The 22027-nt window shown below is 39.0% G+C and overlaps 1 protein-coding gene across 5 annotated transcripts in view; it reads left to right on the top strand.

Moving 5' to 3' along the window:
• Window positions 1-22027, top strand: part of vps13b (vacuolar protein sorting 13 homolog B) — a 265939-nt gene that overhangs the window by 37664 nt on the left and 206248 nt on the right. For all 5 annotated transcript variants that reach the window (XM_079344752.1, XM_079344753.1, XM_079344751.1 and 2 more), the window contains 4 exons: window positions 1307-1476; window positions 1676-1870; window positions 3900-4024; window positions 17606-17790. In XM_079344752.1, the coding sequence (XP_079200878.1) occupies window positions 1307-1476; window positions 1676-1870; window positions 3900-4024; window positions 17606-17790 (675 nt within the window). The remainder of the gene's footprint in view (window positions 1-1306; window positions 1477-1675; window positions 1871-3899; window positions 4025-17605; window positions 17791-22027) is intronic.

The raw sequence follows: 22027 nt of genomic DNA, 5'->3' as shown, positions 1-22027 counted from the left end.
GATATCGGGGAGAGAGTGGGGTATGACATCTGGTAAAGGAGCCGCAGGTCAGATTCAACCTGCATGCTTAGGGGACCATAGCCTGTATACTAGGGCTCTCCCCGACTAAGGATGTACATAGTCGAGCCTGATTGGTCAGATTTTGCCAATAGCAGACTGACAGTCAAAGGTTTTTATTTTTTAGCGCTTGATCCACATTCTCATTTGAGTTTAACCACATCACTAAACATAATGTCTTCAGGACATTCTATGATTGGACAATGTTCGACTCACTCATTAAATCTGCATTGAGGTTTAAAATAATGATACTATTGATCTATGATGCAGCTGGCGCACACACTGGCGGCCCAGTATTGGCGGATCAGACCACAAACACACTAAGAACTAAGAATTATTTTGAGAAAACAGGCACATCTGTGTAAATCAGACATTAAATACCCCAATATAGATGGAATGGACTTACCTGGGATCAACTATGAGACTGGCAGTCAAATGATTCTCTCAAAACGAAATGCCGAGTACTCTGCTACACGGAGTCAGCCCAGTCAGAAAGAACCTCATGCTGACTGTGATGGTAGGTCCAAAGAAAAAAACTGTTTTGGGATCAGGTTCTGAGCCCACTGTGGATCTGAATGTTGCCCAAGAGAACCTTTACTGGACTGAAACAAGGCCATGTCCTGGGACCAGAGCCAAGGCCATTTATTAACAGAAGGCTCAGGGTTTGGTCTACCCAAGGACCTGTGCAGTGCGGTGCTTTAGGTCTCTGGTCACACCTTTGCTAGCTAGCCCCCAGATCGAAATATACTTTGTTCATTTAATTCTGGATGTTTGTGGATATCATTTTAAGGTTTGGTTCATGAGATGGTATAAAAACAAAGCTGCTAGAAACAAAAGCCACTCTAATCATTATCATTAGGTGATGCAAGTTCTTTAAGTATGACTCGTTGTATCAGTGAATGAGGAGTTGGTTTTTCTTCAATAATTATTTCCTTTTGTTTTTATGCTGTAGGCTAAGAGGAGAGTCATCAAAGAAATGTGTCCTTCACAGCCAGCCCTTTTCTCTGCAAAACTAAACTTGCTCCTCAGACTCTAATGACCGAGACCCTTTTTCATCACTGCACAATTAATTAAACACATGTTACATTCTTGTGGATGGAGTCAGTTGTGTAAAAAAAGGATTTATTTTTTTAAACTGAAAACATTTTAGTCTAACACGTCACCTTCTCTTGTTACTGCGTGTTTGCAACGTTACACTGCATTTGTTTTCAAAGCTAATACTTCCCCTGTTGTGTCATTGTCTCTGCAGAACTGGTGGACGAAAGCCATGGGCCAGCTACTCCAGAAGATATATCCACCCTTGAAGAATTCATCCCGACCAGACTCACGAGTCTTACTCTTCTCAAAGTCTCAATAACAATTTCCATGGCTGAGTTCAACCTCCTTCACACACTGATACCTATTATCATGGGGCAGAAGGTAATGCACTGAAGCTTTCAATATTTCACATCCTTATTGTATTTTCTTCTGTGAGAAACTCTTCATAAATGGTCATTAGAGTCTTCCTTGAGATAAACATAATGAGGAAAACTAATGTCAACATTTCCAATTCAGAATGTAACAACAGCATTATGTGCCAATGTATTCTTACTCTTAATCTCTTTATCCCACCTGACAGACAGCACCAGGATTGGTCAACGTACTAGTGTTTCAGCCGGTGCGCCCTTTACCTTCATTGCAATTTCAAGTGGAAAGGGTGAATGTTGAACACTCCGTGCCCATGTATGCCCCAGAGCTGGTCAGCACTGTCGCCAGTCTCAGCCAGCCCTCCGACAACTTACTACATCACTGCTATGCACACCTCTGCCTCAAGGTAAGCATGACAAAATAAATTTAACTTAATATAAAACTTTTGCCAGGTCTACTTTATTGTTTTTGGACAATGAACTAAAATTTAAAAAAAGGGTGCTACGATACAGTAAGAGTAAGCTCAGATGAGAGGACATTCTGGATGGTCATTTAAGTATGTAGATTTACAACTGTTGGTATATATTGAGAAACATTCTGATCATTAAAGTCTTTTTGGCATGTATTAAGTGTGTGCTTGTCTTCTGTTTATTAATTTACCCTAAAAAATCTTTTAAACTCAAAAGCTTTGCTGTGAGTACTTTACACTTTAAAGTTATTTATTATTAATAAATTCAAGTGAAGGCAAAGTTGCATCTAATGTGTAAAATGTCGGATAAAATGTTAATTCTATCTGTTCATTTAAAATGGAGCCATGAATGAGATGGAGAATAAAGAGGTTTTAACCGCTGTATTGAAAGCCTTCTTGGAGAACAGGATGTCCATCTAACAAGGGAAGCGTTGTTTTTCAGTAGTAGAATTGGTTGTCTATTTATCGAAGGATTAGTACTTCGATCCCCAACTCATGCTGTCTGCATGTTGAAGTTTCTTCTTGCAAAACACTGAACATCAAATAGCTCCCTGTGAAACAGCCAGCAGGGTTTGAATTTGAATGAATGGGACATATGAAGTATGACATGTAACGGTTAAGCACTTGTAGTGGTCAGAAGACAGGAAATGTGTATATCCATTTGGTAAATTCAGCTTTATTACCCTGAAGGAAGATTCAGGAGTAATGGAAGTTGTTCCTGTCTGGCCTGGTTTGGCCTGTGCAGGATGTTTGTTGGACATCAAAGGGTCAATGAGAGGTTAACAGTCAACTGATAGGTGGCCAAGAATCCCATCTGTCCAATCAGCCCTCAGCATTTGTATCTGCAAAAGTACTAATCCTACCTTTGGATTTTGGCAGTGGGAACATGACAGGGTGGAGGTCATTCCAGCTGCAATTCAGCCACTTCAGGAAGTAGTTTGAAACTGTCATAAACTTCAGTTTATCTTAATCTGTGTGTTTTGTTGACACTGGCTGCCAAAGCGAAGGTGTCTGTCTTGAAGATGGCTGTTAGCCATTGTATCACTTTCCCATGGTTGTAGACTAAGACTCAGAGTAAGCCTGTGCCCTTAACACAGATTCCACTGACTGCACATAGTCATACAATGCAACTTCATATACTACTCTGGTGTGTGAGTAGTTTAGTTTTGTCCAAAGTTTTATCTGTCGGCTTTTGACCATCGGCACAGCAGAATGGTCCATGCCTTGACCTGTAGAGTGAATGAAGCATGCAGCAGCTGCAAATGTGACAGCTGGCCCCAGCCATCATCTGCTACCTCAAATATTAAACTGGACTTCATCCATCATGTTCATTAATAGCATGTGAACATTAAAGTTGCCTATGTTTAGCTAAGTGAAAACTAGGATCTTAAATACATGAATACATTTGTGACATGCGTTGTCACTTAAACACACTTTGTGTATTGTGTGTTATTTAAGATGGAATATCTCTCTTGAAAAAAGAAAGAGGGACTTATGCTTGAGTTGTAACTTGAGTAGAACTTCTCTCATTCACGAGATCCTGTCAGCAATGCTGATTACTGTTGCCCTTTTAGTCCTCATTCATTGTTGCTCTCTTAATGTGTTCTTATTTATACATAATAAAAAGTGGCTCAGTTGGTAGAGTTACCATCTCTCAACCGGAAGGTCTAGGGTTTGACTGGAGAATTGACCTAAAATAGGTCTGCTGAGGACAGATAGGGTCAAATCAGTTTGATGGTGATAGAGATGGGAGAACACAACGTTGTGTACCTTTTCATCGTCTTTTCAGAAGCTTTTTGAAGTCAACGAATATACTGCCATAGTTATTTTTTTTTGGATCCAGTAAATTGTTGGTCTAAATCGCTGAATTCCTACATACAACTTTTCTCTCCTCCATCTTTTGATTCCACATTTTACCTCCTGTTATCTTCCACACACTAACTCCCCGTCTTTTTGTCATTTTCAGGTGTTCGGGTTCCAAGCAGATTTGACATGCCAGGACAATAAAGGAGGATTCCTCCCTCTCATCTCCATCATCCCTTCATTCAGCACTGCACTTTATGGGAAACTAATCCAGATGCCTGCATACTGGTGAGTTTATAGCAATTTTAATATGCATGGACATTTAAGTGTGCACAGGGACAGACACACGAGCTCTTGTGAACTGAAGTAATTAAATCTAGCGTCTGTAATGCCTGTATTTGACATTAACAAATAATTGAGAAACGGGCTGAATTAGGAGACAAAGACATTTAGGACTGAAGCCCAACAAGTTGCTTCTTGTGCTGAAATAAAGGCTGTTTTAGCTGGACTGAGGATACAATTATGACACTTTTGGGAAGGGTTAACAAGTAGTCGCTCAACTGGTAGCGCAGATAACCGAGCGGTTAGATTGTGCTCTAGACCAAAGCATTAGTCCTGCAAGCGGCTACCCTGGGTTTGAATCCCACGTCATTTTCTCTCTGCCCCGATTTCCTACTCTTATCACTGTCCTATCAAAAGGCTTCGTCCAAAAAAAGAATCTAAATGAAACTAAGAGCTACATAGTAGAATTGAGGGAGTCGAATCATCACATCATTGAACTGAATTGTGTGCGTGATAATGTTAGAGCAACTATAGGAGAGAAGTATTGAACAAGGCCAATAGCATTTTCTGATCAGCAAGAGAAAGGACTTTGACAAGAGCACTGGTTACAGCTGTGCCTCACTATTTTAAAGGCTGCGGAAAACTGTAAGCAAAGAAAACAACTACTGTGTTTGTTGTCTCTCTGAACAGTAGGTTTACCAAGGACCACTGGCCCACTGCTCTGAATAATTCCTGCTACTGGACGAACAAACTGCAGCAGAATTATTTACTCCATTTAAGTGTCAGCTCGAGTAATCAACATTTTGAACACACACACACACACACACACACACACACACACACACACACACACACACACACACACACACACACACACACACACACACACACTGCCCTCTCTCTCACACCTTGCAGTCAAAGTGCCTGTTAAAGCAGGAAACCTGTGCGAGAGCACTAGCTTGGGAATCGATTTCCCCCCATTAATTTCGATTTAAACATGTCAAACAGCTGCAGACGTTTTGACTTTTCCTGAGTTCTTCTCCAGGCAAGCATTGAATCTACTGTACAGTGGTTAGCTGGCCACAGAGGGAACCACACAGCCTTTCATAGCTTCATAGCTATGAATAAGTGTCTCTGTAGAAAGAACCTGATTCCCTGTGCTCTCTGCTCCCAATAAGAGACTGCTAGCTGCTTGTTTGATCTCTAGCCCCCACTCTTTTCTGCCCTGCCTGCCTCAAATAGTGGATTCAGATGTCAAACGGATGTTATTTTTCTTTCTGACAATCACGAGATGTTTCTCGTCTCCTGAGAGCCTTTCAATTCAATGCTCTCCTGTGGCTTTTCTTAAAACCTAGACCGGCCCTTAGAAATAACAATTACAACCTCATAGAGTTCCCTTGACATGTAAAGGAAGTGCTCTGTTATACTTTGTGTGAAACGTTTTGATATAATACAACATGTGCATGTCCTGTGGCAGCATACACCAGGAGTAACTATCCTTTTGTTTTTGTTTTTAAATTAGACCACAGGATTTACACAGTTGAACCTGATTCGTCAGATTTTGCCTCTCGTCGACTGATCATCAAATGTTTTTTTTCTTTTCTTTTGCTCATCGAGTAACAGTCTCATTTGCAACATAAAGATACTTACCACACCATTAACTACTTGCCTTGTAGAGTTGAATAACATTTATTCTATAATAGGACTTGATGCTGCTTTTTTATCCGACACTGCAACGAGCCAATGCAACAAAATATTGTTCTTATCTGCACTGTAAAGTTCAAATTTGAATGACAATAAAGAAAGTCTAAGTCTCTTAGTCTATACATCACTTTAGTCTGCAACAAGGTTACCTCTTCATAACTATATTACAAATGTACAATACAGAAGGCACACACATGGACGGTTACAGTTGCAATCCATGTGTAAAACCACCACCAACCAAACAAACAATGAGTTGTACTGTCTTTTAACTTACCATTTGAAGATTCATAGTATTCTCCCCCTGACTGGTCCCCAGATTACTAATCCATTAAAAGGTGTAATCCAAACACATTCACACAACAGTTTACAGCCTTTAACAGCCAATGACAGCCTGAGTTGAAAGGCCTTTCTTAATTGGACACTCAGTTGCTTAGGTCTGTTGCCAATGACTCTCATTAGTTGTTGACAATAACATTCTCAAAACATGGATAAACTTCTTCTGTCGACACTGAGACTTGATTTAAAGTGGAAGAAGAGTGGCTTTCAGAGCTGAATTACAAGTATTAATGAGTTTATATTTATACCAAGTTAGGCTATGACCCCTTTATTTTATTTGGAGGAAACAGACAAATCAAGTCAAATTAGACATTGAGCACCCTGAACTGATCCTTGTGTTTGACTGGCAGTCGACTGAGGCTCTCTCAAACATATCTTTGAAGAGTCGATAATTTCGGGTCACCCGTGTATGATGCCAATGTGATCATGTAAGTAAAATCCAAGATAATTCTGTTGCCCTTAACAGTGTTTTTTTATTTTTTATTTTTTTAACTTCTTTTCATTTTTCTCATGCCTCACTTAAAGTATTTCCGGGACTTTGACAAGTTAGAAGGGCTTTTGCATTTAAAGAGCAGTTACCTGTTGGTTTGCTGTCACTCTCTTTCAGGATGATAATAGGAGTAGGTGTATTGTGTAGGCTTATGAGGGCATAACCTGCCAGTTCAGGCTTAAAGTGACTGATATTTGAACCTTTCCATCTAAGCGTCATGACTTTCTGTCCTCATGACTTGTGTCGCTCTTGTCAAATCGAATTAACCAGGCCTGACATGCTCTTGGAAGAATGGTGTTGAGCAAGTTTGACAAAGAAGTAGAGACACTGATAAGAAAAAATAGAAGAACTGCAAGAGCATTTGGAATTTCAAGGAAATAGTTGTAAACACAAAACCCTAGTGAAGTGCATGAAAGAGATGGTGGAGCACTCCTAAAAATGTATAGAAAATGTCAGGACAGTCGGACGCAAAATCAAATCAACCCTTTGTATATATTTTATTCTGTTGCCAAATTATTTCCTCCAAAGAGAATACAGTCCAACTCCCTCTGAGTTTGTTGTCTGTCTTCACATTGATGGGGCAGTGCCTTCGTGCCCTTGAAATATGTGATGGTTGGTTCAGAGGAGAAGGAGGTTTTCAGGAACTCAACTATCTCCAACACTTAGCAGTGCCACCACAAACAGGAAGAGAGATGGCCCAGCCCACTCAGGGACACTATTTGTCGGTGTATAATGACAGTGTGTCATCACAAGACTGCAGCGAACCACACTTTCCAGATCGACGAAAAAGATTTTCTTTGGCCTTAAAAACAGATTACAGCCCAACTAATTTTAAGTTGCACGTTGTCACTTGAAATTGATTACAGAATCTTATTTCCAGATCTTTAGTAGCCTTCAGCTATCTGTTGAACAGAAAATGACTGTCGAAACAGAAAGTAAGGGGCGGGTCAAATGTGGAGGTAGGATTGACTTTATTGTCACTGGAAGGTGCTGGGGGGAGGTCTTCATAGACATCTTCTCCCTACCAGCTTTACCTTTTTTTGGGCATTTGATTTTCAACAATTTGCTTATAAATATTTTTTGATTGTAAAGAATTGCAAATTGCTGTCAGGTTTTGAATATATATAATCCTTAATTTACATGTGTAATTTTTCAATTTGAGTAAAAAAGCTAAACAGCCTTTTTGTAATTATTTTTAAATACTGAACTTATAGTTACTAATAAAATAGTTCAGACCATTTCTTAATAAAAAGTTGAAAAACTGATAATAAGCCAGTATTGAAATACAGAAAGCACTTAAAAGACGCAACATTTTCTCAACAACTGACTTTGTGCCATTTAAGGTAAGTTTTCATTTTTGTTTTAGAAGAGTTTGGTCATTTCAACGACCTCTAATATGTTAATCATCAGCCCAAACCCATAAAACATCAATTCATATTGAAATCTCTGAGGCTCTGCCACGTGTTCATTTTCAGAATCAGAATCGTTTTTTTATTAACAAGTACATTTACATATACAAGGAATGTGTCTTGGTGCAAAAGCCGTTAACATGGGAAATAAGGCTATAAAAATAAAGAATGATAAAAAACACAAAATGTACTAAGCGCGCACGAAAAAAAATAAAATAAAATTGTGGTGTTATGGTGAATGGGGCTTTCAATCAGCCCCCCAGTGTATAAAGTGATACAAGTGATTTGATTTTTGGTGTCTTGGCAGCATTTTAATAGTTGCATCATTTTGGCTGTACACTTCCTTCTACAACCCAGCTTTGAAACATGATGCATTCTTAACTCAAAACCTTCACCTGTTTAACTATCATTGTGTCACTAAAAAGGCAAACTCTCTAAAATCATCACTCCTGTGAGTTAAAGTGCCTGCACCAGGCTGGATTTATGAAAAGTCAATGCATTTTCAACCTGTTATCCCCTGCGAAAAATAAAAATAAAAAAGGGAGGTGGGTGCGGTGTGTCAGAAGTGCCACCTGCGTTGTAATACCCAAAACCTAACCTCACACACTAACTTTGACACATGGACACACATTCAGGCACACACTTGCTCTCACACTATATAATATTCCTTATACTGGGCCACCTGACAGCAGCAACAGATGGAGGCAGGCCAAGGCCGGGGCCCACCAACCAACCATCTAACCAACAAACCGGCAGCAGCCCAGTGTGGCTTGTCACATTGCAGGTCGTAATTCAACCCCATGGCAGCTTTTATGTGGTGATTTTAGCAGCCTCTTTTCCTCGGTCAGCCTTTTCTAAGGGGATAATTTCTTAAAGCATCTGGCATTACAGGTGCATTTTATATAGCCACAAAAAGCTGACTTGCCTTTCAAATGTTTCTGAATAGAAAATAAGTTCCCTTGATATCTCATTATTGATCTAGCTCTGTAAAATTTTCAATAGTGAGTCAAGTTTTATCCCTACCTGTAGTTTTATTTAATGTGAAAATGAGAAGTCCATTACTATGTCTGGAATGGTAGTCTAGACTCCAGATTAGCTCATGTTGTGATTTATGAAGGCTGCTTGAGGCATCTGAGGCATGAGGCTTCTGGTGTGATTGTAATGCCTCATTACTCCAGTTCATAGTTAGTCATGGCAAGCTGCTCCTGTTCTATGTTCCCAAGCACAGCCAAGAACAGGAGGACAAATGCTTTCTGTGTCTTTCAGTGGTAAGCAAGAGTCATATTTTGCAAATACATATGAACATTTGTTTGTGTATGAACATTTACTGTGGTTGTTACATTTGTGCACAAGCCATTTTGGTTTGCAATATCATTAAGTTATTGAATAAGGAGCTACTGAGTAATGGAAAACTTGATTCCTGAGCTCTGACTCTTTATTAATATGACCCAGTGACGGCTGGTGCATTGTTCTGCTGGGTGGGCACAACTTCTAGCAGATGTATATCTAAATTTGTTAGCTTGATGCTCACACATATCTTAACAGAAGTAGCATAATGATAATTTTCACTTTTTAAACAATCTTTTTCACTTAACAGACTTAACTGCAGGTCTGCTGTAACTGTCACTTCTTTTTAATCGAGGTTGAAGACCTGACCTGCTTACAGCTGCCTTTCGTTGAATAATTTTAACAATTTATTTAGTTTTTTCTCAAAGAAGTGTTTTTATATTTTTGCTTCTGTCTTAGCTGTTTTTAATATCTCCTCTTTTTGATTTTCAAGATTTTGCTTTAATGTCATTTGTTTATGTCCTCTTGAAGCCCTTTGATGGGATGTTTTTGATATCTTTTTGAAGCCTTCTGAATTGCCTCGATGCTGAGATGTTCTGTATAAATACACTTTCCTTGCCTCAACAATCAACACCCGGTGCACTTGTACCTACAGGCATGTGTTTACTTAAATCTGTGGAGAACTTGAAAAACTGCTGACTCAAGCTAGTCTGTGTAGATCCATCTTAATAACTAGTCAATGTTCAGTTAGAATGAAACTGTTTAAATATATATTTTTTCATTGTAGTTTCTAGATTTTACTCAACAACTACATTACTGTATATTTACATTGCTCTAAATTTGTATATGCATAGACTATATAGAAAACCTTGAAATCCTTTCAGTTAAGATGGTCCCAACGCAGCTTTTGCATTGTGCCTGTTTTATTTTGAAGCAATCACTTGGATTAATCATCAAGGTATCAGTGAGATAAGCAAACTTAAATGAGCGTGTTCGTGGTATGGTCATGACCAGCTTTGAGTTGTGATCGAAGGCTAACTTATAAGCAATAGGCTGACAGAAACAAATAATGACTCAGGACATAAACGGAAAAACAAAACAAGCCAACTCATATTGAAAACTAACTTTCCTAAATGAAACAATTGAACCAAGAGACATTTACTAAATCTAACACCCGAATGTCAATTATGACAGAAAAAAATTATGACAAGCAGCTCAACCACATTGCTCGACTATTACATTTTTTTTTAACCTAAAATCATGTCGATCTGTTCTGAATTAGAAAAGACCTGGTCTTTAGGATTTCACACAGACACACAAAACAGAATGACAACTGCTGATCCCCAACAAACACACACTCAAACAGAAACAACCTACAAAGAAGTCAAAACCACAGAATTTACACTCACAGAAAGAAAAAGCGTTCATAAAATGAAGCTAAAGGGACACACAACAAGTAGGCTTTATGTATTAACAGGTGTGTATTATATCCTGGAAAGCCAAATGATGTAATATTGTTCCACTTATACTCCGAAGAAGGCAGTGCAACGGATTGCTAGGTAAAACAGCACATTTTGTGTTGCACAGTCTATAAAGTATTTTGGAATTATGTGGTAAGAGATTTTTTCTTTTGGACATCTGGTGTAAGAATGTTTTATTTTGTTTTATGACTGAAAGAGATCAATGGATGTATTGAGGGGCTTGTATTTAGGAAATGGCATTAGTGAATGCAAGGCTTGTGCTCTGAATGATTGATGCCTTAGTTCTGATGCAAGCTTTAAAGCTTTTTTTCATAATTTCAACGCTCAGTACCACAGAAAGCTACTTGCTCTGTGGTTGAAGCAGTGTATTTGCCCTTTCCCTTTGGTAGCTTAAATCAACATGGGATTTAGCTCAGTCCCTAAGTGTATATTATAGGCTGTAAGGTTCTCAAGAGGAAATATTTTTGCAATCCAAGAATATCTATTGAATTTTAAATAAACAGTGACATGTATTTGGATATAAAGGCGAGATCCCTGATTGCAAATACAGGAGCAGCTGTGGATTTTTTTCTCAGTTGACTGAAAGACCTTATTAATGCCTGATATAGTCATCCGTGAAACTGAAGCTTGAGGGAGGGAAAACAGTGGGAAATCGGGAAGGGTAGATGGATTATCAACTTGGAGTGGATTATCATCTACTGTGGTGTGCATTCCAAAGTCCTCTTGCCCTCCGCGCCTCAGTGCTGCTCCATTGATTTCCATCTGATTTTCACTGCTTAAGATAAATATGCCTGAAGATAAATAAGTGCAACATCCATTTGTATAATCAAGATACAGTTTTTTTTAACAAGTTTTATTTAACAAGTCAGTTGGGAAGGGTGAAGGCACCGGAGTCCATTCATTGTATTTTCCTTAGCTCATGAGGTTTTGTCATTAGTGTTAAAAACAAAACTCATCAGAACTCATCTATGAATGTCATATATGGTGTGTTCTTATATGTCCTCTCAATCTATAAAGAACTACATGTCCTCCACATGTTGAAAGTCTTGATATTTTTTCCTTCAACGCTTGATGAACAACGTCATTGTAATTTTCTTGCCTCTCAGTCTGCAGCTGTCTGCACAACTTGATTAAAAAATGTCTTTAAGTAATCCCTGTGTAATGATGAAGCCCTCTCCCGAGAAGGATCCCTTTGTGTGTGTGTGTGTGTGTGTGTGTGTGTGTGTGTGTGTGTGTGTGTGTGTGTGTGTGTGTGTGTGTGTGTGTGTGTGTGTGTGTGTGTGTGTGTGTGTGTGTGTGTGTGTGTGTGTGTGTGTGTGTGTGTGTGTGTGTGTGTGTGTGTGTGTGTGTGTGTGTGTGTGTGTGTGTGTGTGTGTGAGTGAGTGAGTGTGGGAGAAACAGCTAGTGAGAGCTTTCGTGCCTGTGTGTGTGTTTTAGGTCAGGGGTGCTCCAGATGGGAGGAAGGAGAGGGCCATGTGTAAGAGAAAGGAAAGAGAGAGTGAAGTGTTTTTCTGTGAAGACTTTTGGCTGTGGACTGATGAATGAGAAACACACACATGGAACACCTTTTGACCCTGGGGTACCACAAAACTCTGAGATGTGGCATATATACTTCCCTTCTACTTATACCCATATGAGTATTTAAATATTTTTAGGGGAACAGAAATGGATGTCATACAGATTTGGTTCAGAGAGATACTGAAATTATAATCACTTAACTGTGTTGGCAAAATTTCAATAAAAAAAACAAAACAATGCTTAGCCAAATTTCCCATAAAAAACACCCAATGAGTAGGATACAAAAAGAAGACATTAATGTGCCTAAAGGGAAACAATAGCAGAATGTAAATAATATTGGACCAGTAATAGTCGTATCTAAGTCGTATTTAATGCTTTACAGAAACTGAGCACAGTTGTATCAGTTTATTTATATTTCTAAACATTGTCACTTGAAAGTAGTCTCAGTAATTAATTTCAGTGTATACTGAAACTACTTGATTTATATCCAAAAACGTATTTGGGTTATCATCTTTACAAATCATTTTACCTTAATCAGCCTGAATCTGGTCATTTTGATAGAAATTGCAGTCATGATGGCTGCTGATCATCTGCTTCAGTCATTTACCGCCGAGATCTCGTTACACCAAAATGTTTGTACCTGTCTAAATCTGAGCTTCAGCTACAGTGACATAACAAAGCATACTTCTGAGCTCTATTTCATTGCAAACAAGCAAAAATAGACCATGTGCAGTGAATGAAAGAAAATGCAAAAACTTATGTTATACTGATGGGACTTTATCTCGTTTTTTGAGATAATTGTATATGTTTTCCTATCTATTTTTTTGCTTGCTAAGCTTTTCTTTTTCAGCATTTCTCTTTTTTCAAATGATGGCCATTCAAATGGACGACACCAAGATGACAAGTTTTCCAGGTTTGGACACTTAGCTGTAACTGCTAGGGGTAAAGTGCTACCATGATTTATAACGTTTATTTTCAGGCTCTGCAAGACACTGTAGTGGGTCTTTTACAGATAAAAAGGGGACTTAAGAGGAGCTCATAACTCACTCAGGTTATTTTCAAAAGGGGTCAATGACCCTGGTCTGGAGGAATGAGGGATTCTGCAATACTTCATTTCAATCAGCAAGGTGAAGGGAAAAAAAACACTCTTCCCTCCACTTTCAGTCTAATTCCCTCCAAAGCAGACCTAAAATTTGGATAACAAAAGCACTCCAGGATTTTGTGAACTCTTTGAGTTTGAGAATGTTTGTGTTTGTCAATGACGATGAGAAAGTGAATGATTTGTAGAAACTTCAGATAACTTATCACTTGTCCCAAGACAGTGGCTATCTGTTGTATCTGTCAGTAAAATATGTCAGCCAATAATGGATTACACTGGCTTTGCAGTGGACTCGGATAAGTTTAAGTAGAGAGAAAGTAGCACATTGTAATGGAAGTCATGATTGATTGACTACTTGATTGATTCCCCCCCCGAACCTTGTTTATGTAATCCTTTTCAGTACTTCCACTTAATTTAAACTATTAACAGTATTACTGCAGTATCATGTTGCAGTTCTTGTTGGATTTCCCATTACAAACTAAATCCACCTGGGCCAAGGATTTAATTTCAGTCTGTGGTTCCCCCCTCACCCTTGATGGTTGAGGGACTAGACACCTTGCTCCTCATCCCCTGTAGATCTTCTAACAACCACAGCTGTCCGTGTCCCCGTATTTTGGAAAGAGTGAGAGGTCTGATTTTTGGTAGTCTACAGGATATGAGTAATAAGTTCCAAGCTTGTATTCTGGGACACAGTGTAAACCATTAACACCAGCTGCTCTTGACATTTTCTTCAGCCACAGCAAGATGCTGAACTTAAAAATAGAATTTGCTGACCACATTTTGCCATTAGGTATTATGGTTTACTTTATGTTTGCAATCTTAGAAATCAATGTATTCAGTCACAACATCTGGACTAATTTCAAGATATCCAAACTTTAGACAGGACTCGTTACCCATATGTTCACATATGTACTAAAACCAATCACCTTAATTAAGCACAAACTAACAGCTCTCTACACATGCAAAAGTTTTCACCTGTAACGTAATAGTATTACCAGACTGTTTACGATCTTTATCCTTTTCTTGCTTAGTATGTAATTATGTTGCCTTTCTGTAATCTGCATTGTCTTTAATGCTTAATTTTATTGTTGTTTAACTTTCGTTGTTATTGTTTTTTTTGAAAGTATTTTCTGGTTTGTGTGTGTGCTTGGCAAACTTTATTTTTGTGACTTTTGTACAGGTTGTATGATGCTTGTGGTTAAGTGTCCTTGTTCATGGATATACTTTTGTATGGCCTCTGTCAAGAAGTGATCACTTGCTCTATGTATTTGTCCAGGCAGCTGATTAGCCTGAGATCCAGAAGTCCAAATGAATCTGAGCAGTTATAATGCAAAAAAGGTTTTGTGCTGACGTGAAATACCTAGAGGCTTCATAAATGGAAGGTTAAGCTTGGACAAAGATACCTTAGGATAGTAATGGCAAACAGTCAGTAGGATCCCTGGATGGCTCGTATCCATTTTTCCTCTTTTTGGTCTACTCACCCTTAATTGAAAATGTGTTCTTTAAATGACTAAATAATTGGTTCCCCTGCTGGATGCCAATCGTTCAAACATACAAAGAGGAAACAGTTTGAAAAAGAAGTGTCACAGCTGTTAAGGTTTTCATGGCTGTTGAACCCCTAAACCCATTTTTGCCTGATTTTGACAAGGAAACTTGACAGAGTGACTGTGCTAGTCGGTCAGCTTGTTTCCTTGTGCAACAGTCAGGAAGTCTGCTAACTGCCCACTCGTGTTCCACGACTAGTTCTTTGTCATTTTAGCAAGGCACAAGTCAGGAAATGAGGTCTAATGTTTTCAAATACACCTGAATAAAGAAAAGTTCATGCCTGTAATTGAAAAAGCAATTTTTTTCATAGCACCTGACTTATTATTATTATTTTTTAAAATATTTTCCTGGTGGCATCTGTGTTTTCATAAAGTCATTATTGACTACTGTGAGGTCAGGGACAACCTATTTTACGAGGTACAGAAGTTTTAGTTTATGTCCTGATTTTTAAAATGATGAGTCACGATGTAAATGAGTTGAGGGCCTTCTACTGGTTTGTTTCACATTATGAGACCAACCCAGTGAGAGCCCAGAAGTATGCTTTGAGTTTCGCTTCCTGCAGGCTACAGTGACATAAAGATTCTGCAATCTAGCAGTTCTTTGCATTTTTTTAGTATTTCAGTGCATCTTTGTTTAACATGCATTTTAATGTAGTCATTTCTACTCTAGATGATGCAAAAGATATTACGAGTGCTATTTTTACTCTTTTGTATCCTTAAGGCTTTTTGTCAAAAGTGACAAAGCTGCCTGCCAGAAAGCTGTTTACAAAGTTGCAGCAACAAACATTGCCTGTGCCAGCTGCTTAATCAAATCCAATGAGTGTCTGGCTGTCCTCTCTACAGAATTTCCAAAACATACTAATGAGAATTTCTGCTTCTCATTTAGTTCCAAGATTCAAGTTGCTGTTCGCAAAGAATCAGGCATAATATAATAAAAACAGGTGCATAATTAAAGTTTTAGTCAACCACATGCACATGACAGCTCCCCTGAAACGCTATAAACACTCAAATAAACCAACAAACTTTCATCCCATGCCAGTAATCCCATTGAAGTGGCTTTGCAGGCACATTTGCTCTGCATGTGGGGACATTGTTGTTGCTGAGTCCCCTTTACTTTCTTTTGTTCAGCAGCAATATCTAGCTACGTGTACACACAGGCATGAAAGCATTTAAACACACAAAACACACATGAACTTCGTTTGATTGATGTCACGCTGTATGGCATGCAACAGTAGAGTTTCCCTTATAGTAGAGCAGCATGACATGGAATGGTCCACAGTAGTGCCAAATGCACCATATGTTGCCAGGGAATTCAAAGGAAATGTGTGCTCTCAAGGTAAATACATTCACCTTTTCACATGGAGAGTTTTTCTCTTTAGGGCCTTATCACGTACCCTTACGTCTTTATCAACTTCACTCCCTTACTCTCTGTCTCAAAATGGTCCCGTTTTGGACAGCAGGCAGTTGAGGAGTTTGCGCCTGCATGACGGCAGCCAACAGTTCATGTCATCCTGCTGAACCACCCAGGAGCATAATAAAAGAAAAGATGAAGACACAGAGAAAAGTGAGGGGGGAGGGAAACTGAAGAGTTAAACAATTGCAGAGCTGCTGAGTGGAGGGAGAGACCCTGTAACTGGGAGCAGACAAATGTTAATGTCTGATTAAATGAACTGTGATTGTTTTTCCTGAGACACTTCAGCCATCCCAGGCAATCCATTTTCACGGATTTATGGTCCTTAGAAAGGGTATGTACACACACAGCCTCTTTAAAAAGCAGACTAGGTAGGGTGCAATGTAGGTCCTCAAAAACCAAAGCAAAAAGCTAACTAATGTGAGGAAAATTAAGCAAGGGTTAAAACAATAAAGGCAGTGTGTTAGTAATGTGGGCCGCTTTTGTTTTTTTGTTTTTGTTTTTTTAAACTAGTACCTGTAGATGCAGGTGGACGGAGGAACATTCATTTGTTACTGCACAGTGTGAATGGTGAAGTTGCTGAGGTACATACTAGGATCAAAGGATTGAATCACAACTTAAAAAAAAGTGAGTTTGTGTGTGGCTGTGTCTGTCAGGTGATAAATGAGAGTTAGGTCCACTGAGCTTCTGATGGACAGGGGCCTGAAGGATTCTATCCAACTATACTGTGACCTCATCCCCCTGAACGCCACGCACGCACGCACGCACGCACACACACACACACACACACACACACACACACACACACACACACACACACACACACACACACATACACACACACACACACACACACACACACACACACACACTTTTGAAATGTTAAATGTGTAAAGAATATTTTGAGAGTCAGGTTTCTCGGTTGTACATCTCTTCACATAAATCATCATCACAGAATTGACTAAGCACAGAGTCGGGTTGGCGACAAAGGCAAACTGCACCTTACTGCCAAGTTACTAAAGGACAGTTTGGCATTACTTTGAACTTCTTCAATTGGTTGTTGTAATATAATTCTGCTATGTTTTTACCCACTTTGGCTATCAATGCTCTGCTTAATATTGCAATGGGATTTTGATGTTTGTGATATAAATTGATGGAATGGGAACACTTTGTATCGACTTGTATCTGTGTTGTTTAATGTATGTTTGTGGTTATGTGCCACTTTCTATTCTTTCTTCTGTTATTATTGCTATACCTCCACTATTCATCTAACCATGTCCCTTTTTTGACTCATATCTTCTTTTGCAGGAGTAAAAGGTCTTCAGTCTCCACTGCAGAGTGCATTTTTGAGCTCCCACACTTCACTGTACAGGCAACAAGGGCCCAGACGCTTCTGCTCCAAGCCATCTGTCAGAGCTGGACCCACAGTGTTGCAAACGGAGTCCCATTAACACTCAGCGAAAACCTGCTCAATGAGGTGTATAAAATTTCAGGTAAGCTCATGCATTACAGTATATGTTACTAAGTTGACAGAGCTTTACTGTTCTTTCACAGCAAATCACTTGACATCATTATCCAGTCTCATGAATTCACTTGAATAGGTCATAATTCAAGTATTTTTTTTTAAATTTATTTATTTTTTAGCAAATACAATAGTAATCATTACCTTTAAATGTGCTTCTAAATGTGTATCTTGGTGGGTGGAGAGTAGGAGAGTGCAGAGAAAGAAGTGCTGGTTTCATAGAAGAGCAAAGACTGTCTTTACTTTGTGTGTGTTTATGTGGCTCTATTTCTGCATACATAAAACTACAATTCATTTTGCTCATCTGGTCCCTTTCTAACTATTGAATTAGATGTTAATGGGTTCATCATTGAATTTGATTTATTGAACTTTCCTTTTTTCTCATAGAGTACATTAAATGTCCTTTGTTTGTTTCGTTCTCCGTTAAGCTTTTTTCTTGGAATCCATTCAGTGTCAAGACAGACATATTGTACTGGCTAGAGCTTTAAGTTATGTGAGTCACTCATGACAAGTTTTAAAGTAATTCCTTAGGGCTCAACTCATCATGTACCACATCAGCTTTTGCCCAAAACAAGTCAATCTGATAGGAGGTAATTAGCATAGTACATACATATTTAAGCAATACTCTATGGCATAAAGTAACCCCAGTGTTGTGTATTAGACTTAAAATCAAGTCTTATGCTTCATGTCCTCTAGGATGCTTTCATGGTTAAATGACACATTTTGCCCCTTATTAAAGTAAAGGAGGGGAGCCTGAATTTAATAAAACAGTAGCTGACTTATGACCATTGCATCTGGACAGTCCTCTGGAGGGCCGGGGATTTTCCAACTCATTAGGATCATGTTGTTTGGTATGCCGTCAACATTCTCCCTCAGCTAAGCCAGCCAAGCTACCTTTTTCAGTGTAGTGTAGCTGCCAGAATTTATGAAACTGGTCTCCCGTGGAGTGAAGTCAAATATTCCTCTCCCCTCACTCTGCTTTTTTTTTCTGCCTCTTGGAACATGGTTTGAATAGTAACATGGGGCAAGAATTGCACATCTGGTGCATGTGCCTTAAAGTTAGAAAAAAGGGCTGCTGGGAAATGAGTTTGAGTTTAGCAGAGCGGATTGGAATAGTGGACTTGTTTACAGTAAGCATATGTTTAGTGGTTGAAAAAGAGCAATAACTCCTATAATAAAAGGTGTGTAGTACTTTTTTTAAGTTGGGACAACAAAGGAACTCCTCAAGAAACATTTTTACTCTCACAGAGTAAACTGTTGTGAATTCTGTTTCCTTGAAGAGGATCAACAGTACACCAAGGCTGGACAATTTGGTTATGCCCACGATGTAATGTAACTGACACCTCTCTCTATCTAATAGTTATTTTGTAAACTTTGGTAAGACTTTGCTATCATCACTCCTGCTAACTAGTTCAGGTTCTTCAGATTACATTCTTTAAATCCCATCTGCTGCCATAAATCTAGGTTGGACAGTTAATATGTCACACAGTACTACACACTTCACACTCTGTGAATGAGATGTTTCCTCTTTTGGAAGTGGTTGTATTTTTCTTTTTTTTTCTTTGAAAAATTAGCAAAATATGACTGTTTGTGGTAAAAGCATGGGTCTGTTGAAAAACTCCTAAGATTCAGATCATATATCCAGATTCAAGTCTTTTGTTCTTTCACCTGTTTGTTTGTCCATTCTTGTTTAACCATCCAGGTGGTTGCCAGGACAGAACTGTTGCTAAAAAAAACACATATACAGTACATGCACGCACGCACGCACGCACGTACACTCTCACACACACACACACACACACACACACACACACACACACACACACACACACACACACACACACACACACACACACACACACACACACACACACACACACACACACACACACACACGCCAAATGCTGAGCATGTCAAACGAAAGCTGTTTACATTGGACATGTGCTTTCTTCTTTTTTTTTTTTTGAGGAATTTATCCTCCCCTCCGTCCTTTTGATGTGTTTTAATAGTGGAAGGTGTTTCATATTGTGGTTGAACTGATAACACATATGGTCAGTGTCCTTCACAAGGGAGCCATTTAGGTATGAGATTTTATTCCCCAGTCCGAATAAAATCCCAGAATCTAGCAAGGGTCAAGAATGGCTTTAGTTTGTTTCTCAAGATACTTATAAATAATTATATATAAAATGTTCTTCAAATGAATTGGTGGTTACAGATTTAAGTAACAGTCTGGGACTATTCAAATCATTGCAGCTGACAGTAACACAGCCGTTAGGGATGATAAAAGTTGAAAGTTAACTATGCCGCTCAGCGTGGCAGCTTCGTCGTAATTTAGTGAGGATATTAGATGTGCAATGTGTATGCCATGCAGTATCAGGGCAATGACACAACTAATCAGAACATGCCATTTTTCATGAAAGTCAGAAGTTGTGTGTCACTTTGTAGTACGCTATGAGGGGTTTTGTTTGTCACAACAACTGTGTTTAGAGATGTCGATTTGTGAAGTAATGCTGTAGACTGCTTGGCTTTTTTTCATGAGAGGGGTTTTCTGCAGTGACATTTCTTCTAACCGTATCCTTCTTCATTTCACCAAAGCTCACACTAAGTGTCATATTTTATTAGAGTGAGCTCTCAGCAAACAGTATGTCATACTTGTACAGTCTGGTTGTCTGGTGAAAATAGTGAAGTGGTCCCATATGGAGGGTTCATGGCTCCTTTACAAAAGATGAAACGCTGTGCATGTTTAGTGCATGTGTCCTTCCTAGCTTCTGACCAATATTGTTGTCATTTTCATTTATGCCCCCATGTTGTGTAAGTGGCAAGTTTACTTGTACCCACGCGTGCCTCATTGGTGAGTTGGTTTTAAAATGGTGTGTGGTCAGGGTTATTGTAATCTTGAGGGCAGCAGAAAGAAACTGTGCCATGGACCACAAACCATTTCTCATGTCAATGGCACAGTATTTTCTGCAGTAATAAGGCTGTTTTTCTTAAGATCGAATGATGCAAAAGAATTGGCGAGTTCACAACATGTCTTCTGTTAAAAACCGAGAGACGCACATTATCAACCGTTGTCTTTGGTTAAACATCAATACATACTTGGTGGGTTAAATCAGAGTGAGAGGTAGATGAGACAGAGAGAAGAGAGGAGAGAGAGTAGGAGAAGAGAGAGAGTAGAGAGAGAGAGGAAGAGAGAGAGAGAGAGAGAGAGAGAGAGAGAGAGAGAGAGAGGAGAGAGAGAGAGAGAGAGATGAGAGAGAGAGAGAGAGAGAGAGAGAGAGAGAGAGAGGAGAGAGAGAGAGAGAGAGAGAGAGAGAGAGAGAGAGAGAGAGAGAGAGGAGAGAGAGAGAGGCCTTTACCTTCTGCTTACCTCTCATGTGCTGTGTCCTCACCTGCCTACAAATAAGCATAGTGCAGTATGTTGTGTATGTGTAGGTTTACTTTACATATAGTAATCTATTTCCTGTTGATAGTTCTGTTGATTTTGATTTTGTTTCTGTGTTGTTGATAAACCAGGGTCTTTTTAAATTTGAACTGATGTATTCATAGTTCAGAAATTAAACAGAATGCTCCAAACTTGGATTTACTTCCCTTTTCCCCCCCGCTTTTTTAAATAGATGGTCAGGGCGTGATCTCCAACCAAGAGGAATTGAAGCCCATGTTATTCATTCTCTTTAATTAAACTCATGCACAAATGTTTGAAAACTACCTTCCTCCTAAGTGTTTTGCTTATCTTCATGTTGTTTGAAAACACACTTAGTTCAGTCAGACTGAAACCAACATTCCCAGCACTGATGGATACAGATATAATACCACAAAGCTACCACAGCTTCTTTTTTTTCTGGCCACAAAAACTCTGTGGTGGGTCTAGAGTCTAGGACAAGAGAAGGGGGTCCTAGTAAAAGTTGGTTGGTTTTGGTCACCAGACGTGCTGTAGATGACTGCTCAGTGATATATGAGCTGTGACATTTCTTCAGCATGACATATATATGGGGAAAAGAACAGAGAAAAAAGGAGGAGGGAGAGAGAGTGAACTATTTAATGAGCGAAATGAAAAATGAAAGAGAGAAGGCAAAAAAGATTGACAGAAACAGGGAAATAAAGAGATTGACGGTGTGTGGTGGACCTCAGTGCCCCAGAAACACAAATAGCCATTGGTTGTCTTTATCGAATCCAGCTTTGCCACTTCACTGAGTGTCAGGACACACACA

Source organism: Symphodus melops, assembly GCF_947650265.1.
Source record: "Symphodus melops genome assembly, chromosome: 5".
In the NCBI taxonomy this organism is placed as follows: domain Eukaryota; kingdom Metazoa; phylum Chordata; class Actinopteri; order Labriformes; family Labridae; genus Symphodus; species Symphodus melops.
The sequence above is the reverse complement of the archived record's forward strand: the minus strand, read 5'-3'. Positions and strand labels throughout refer to the sequence as shown.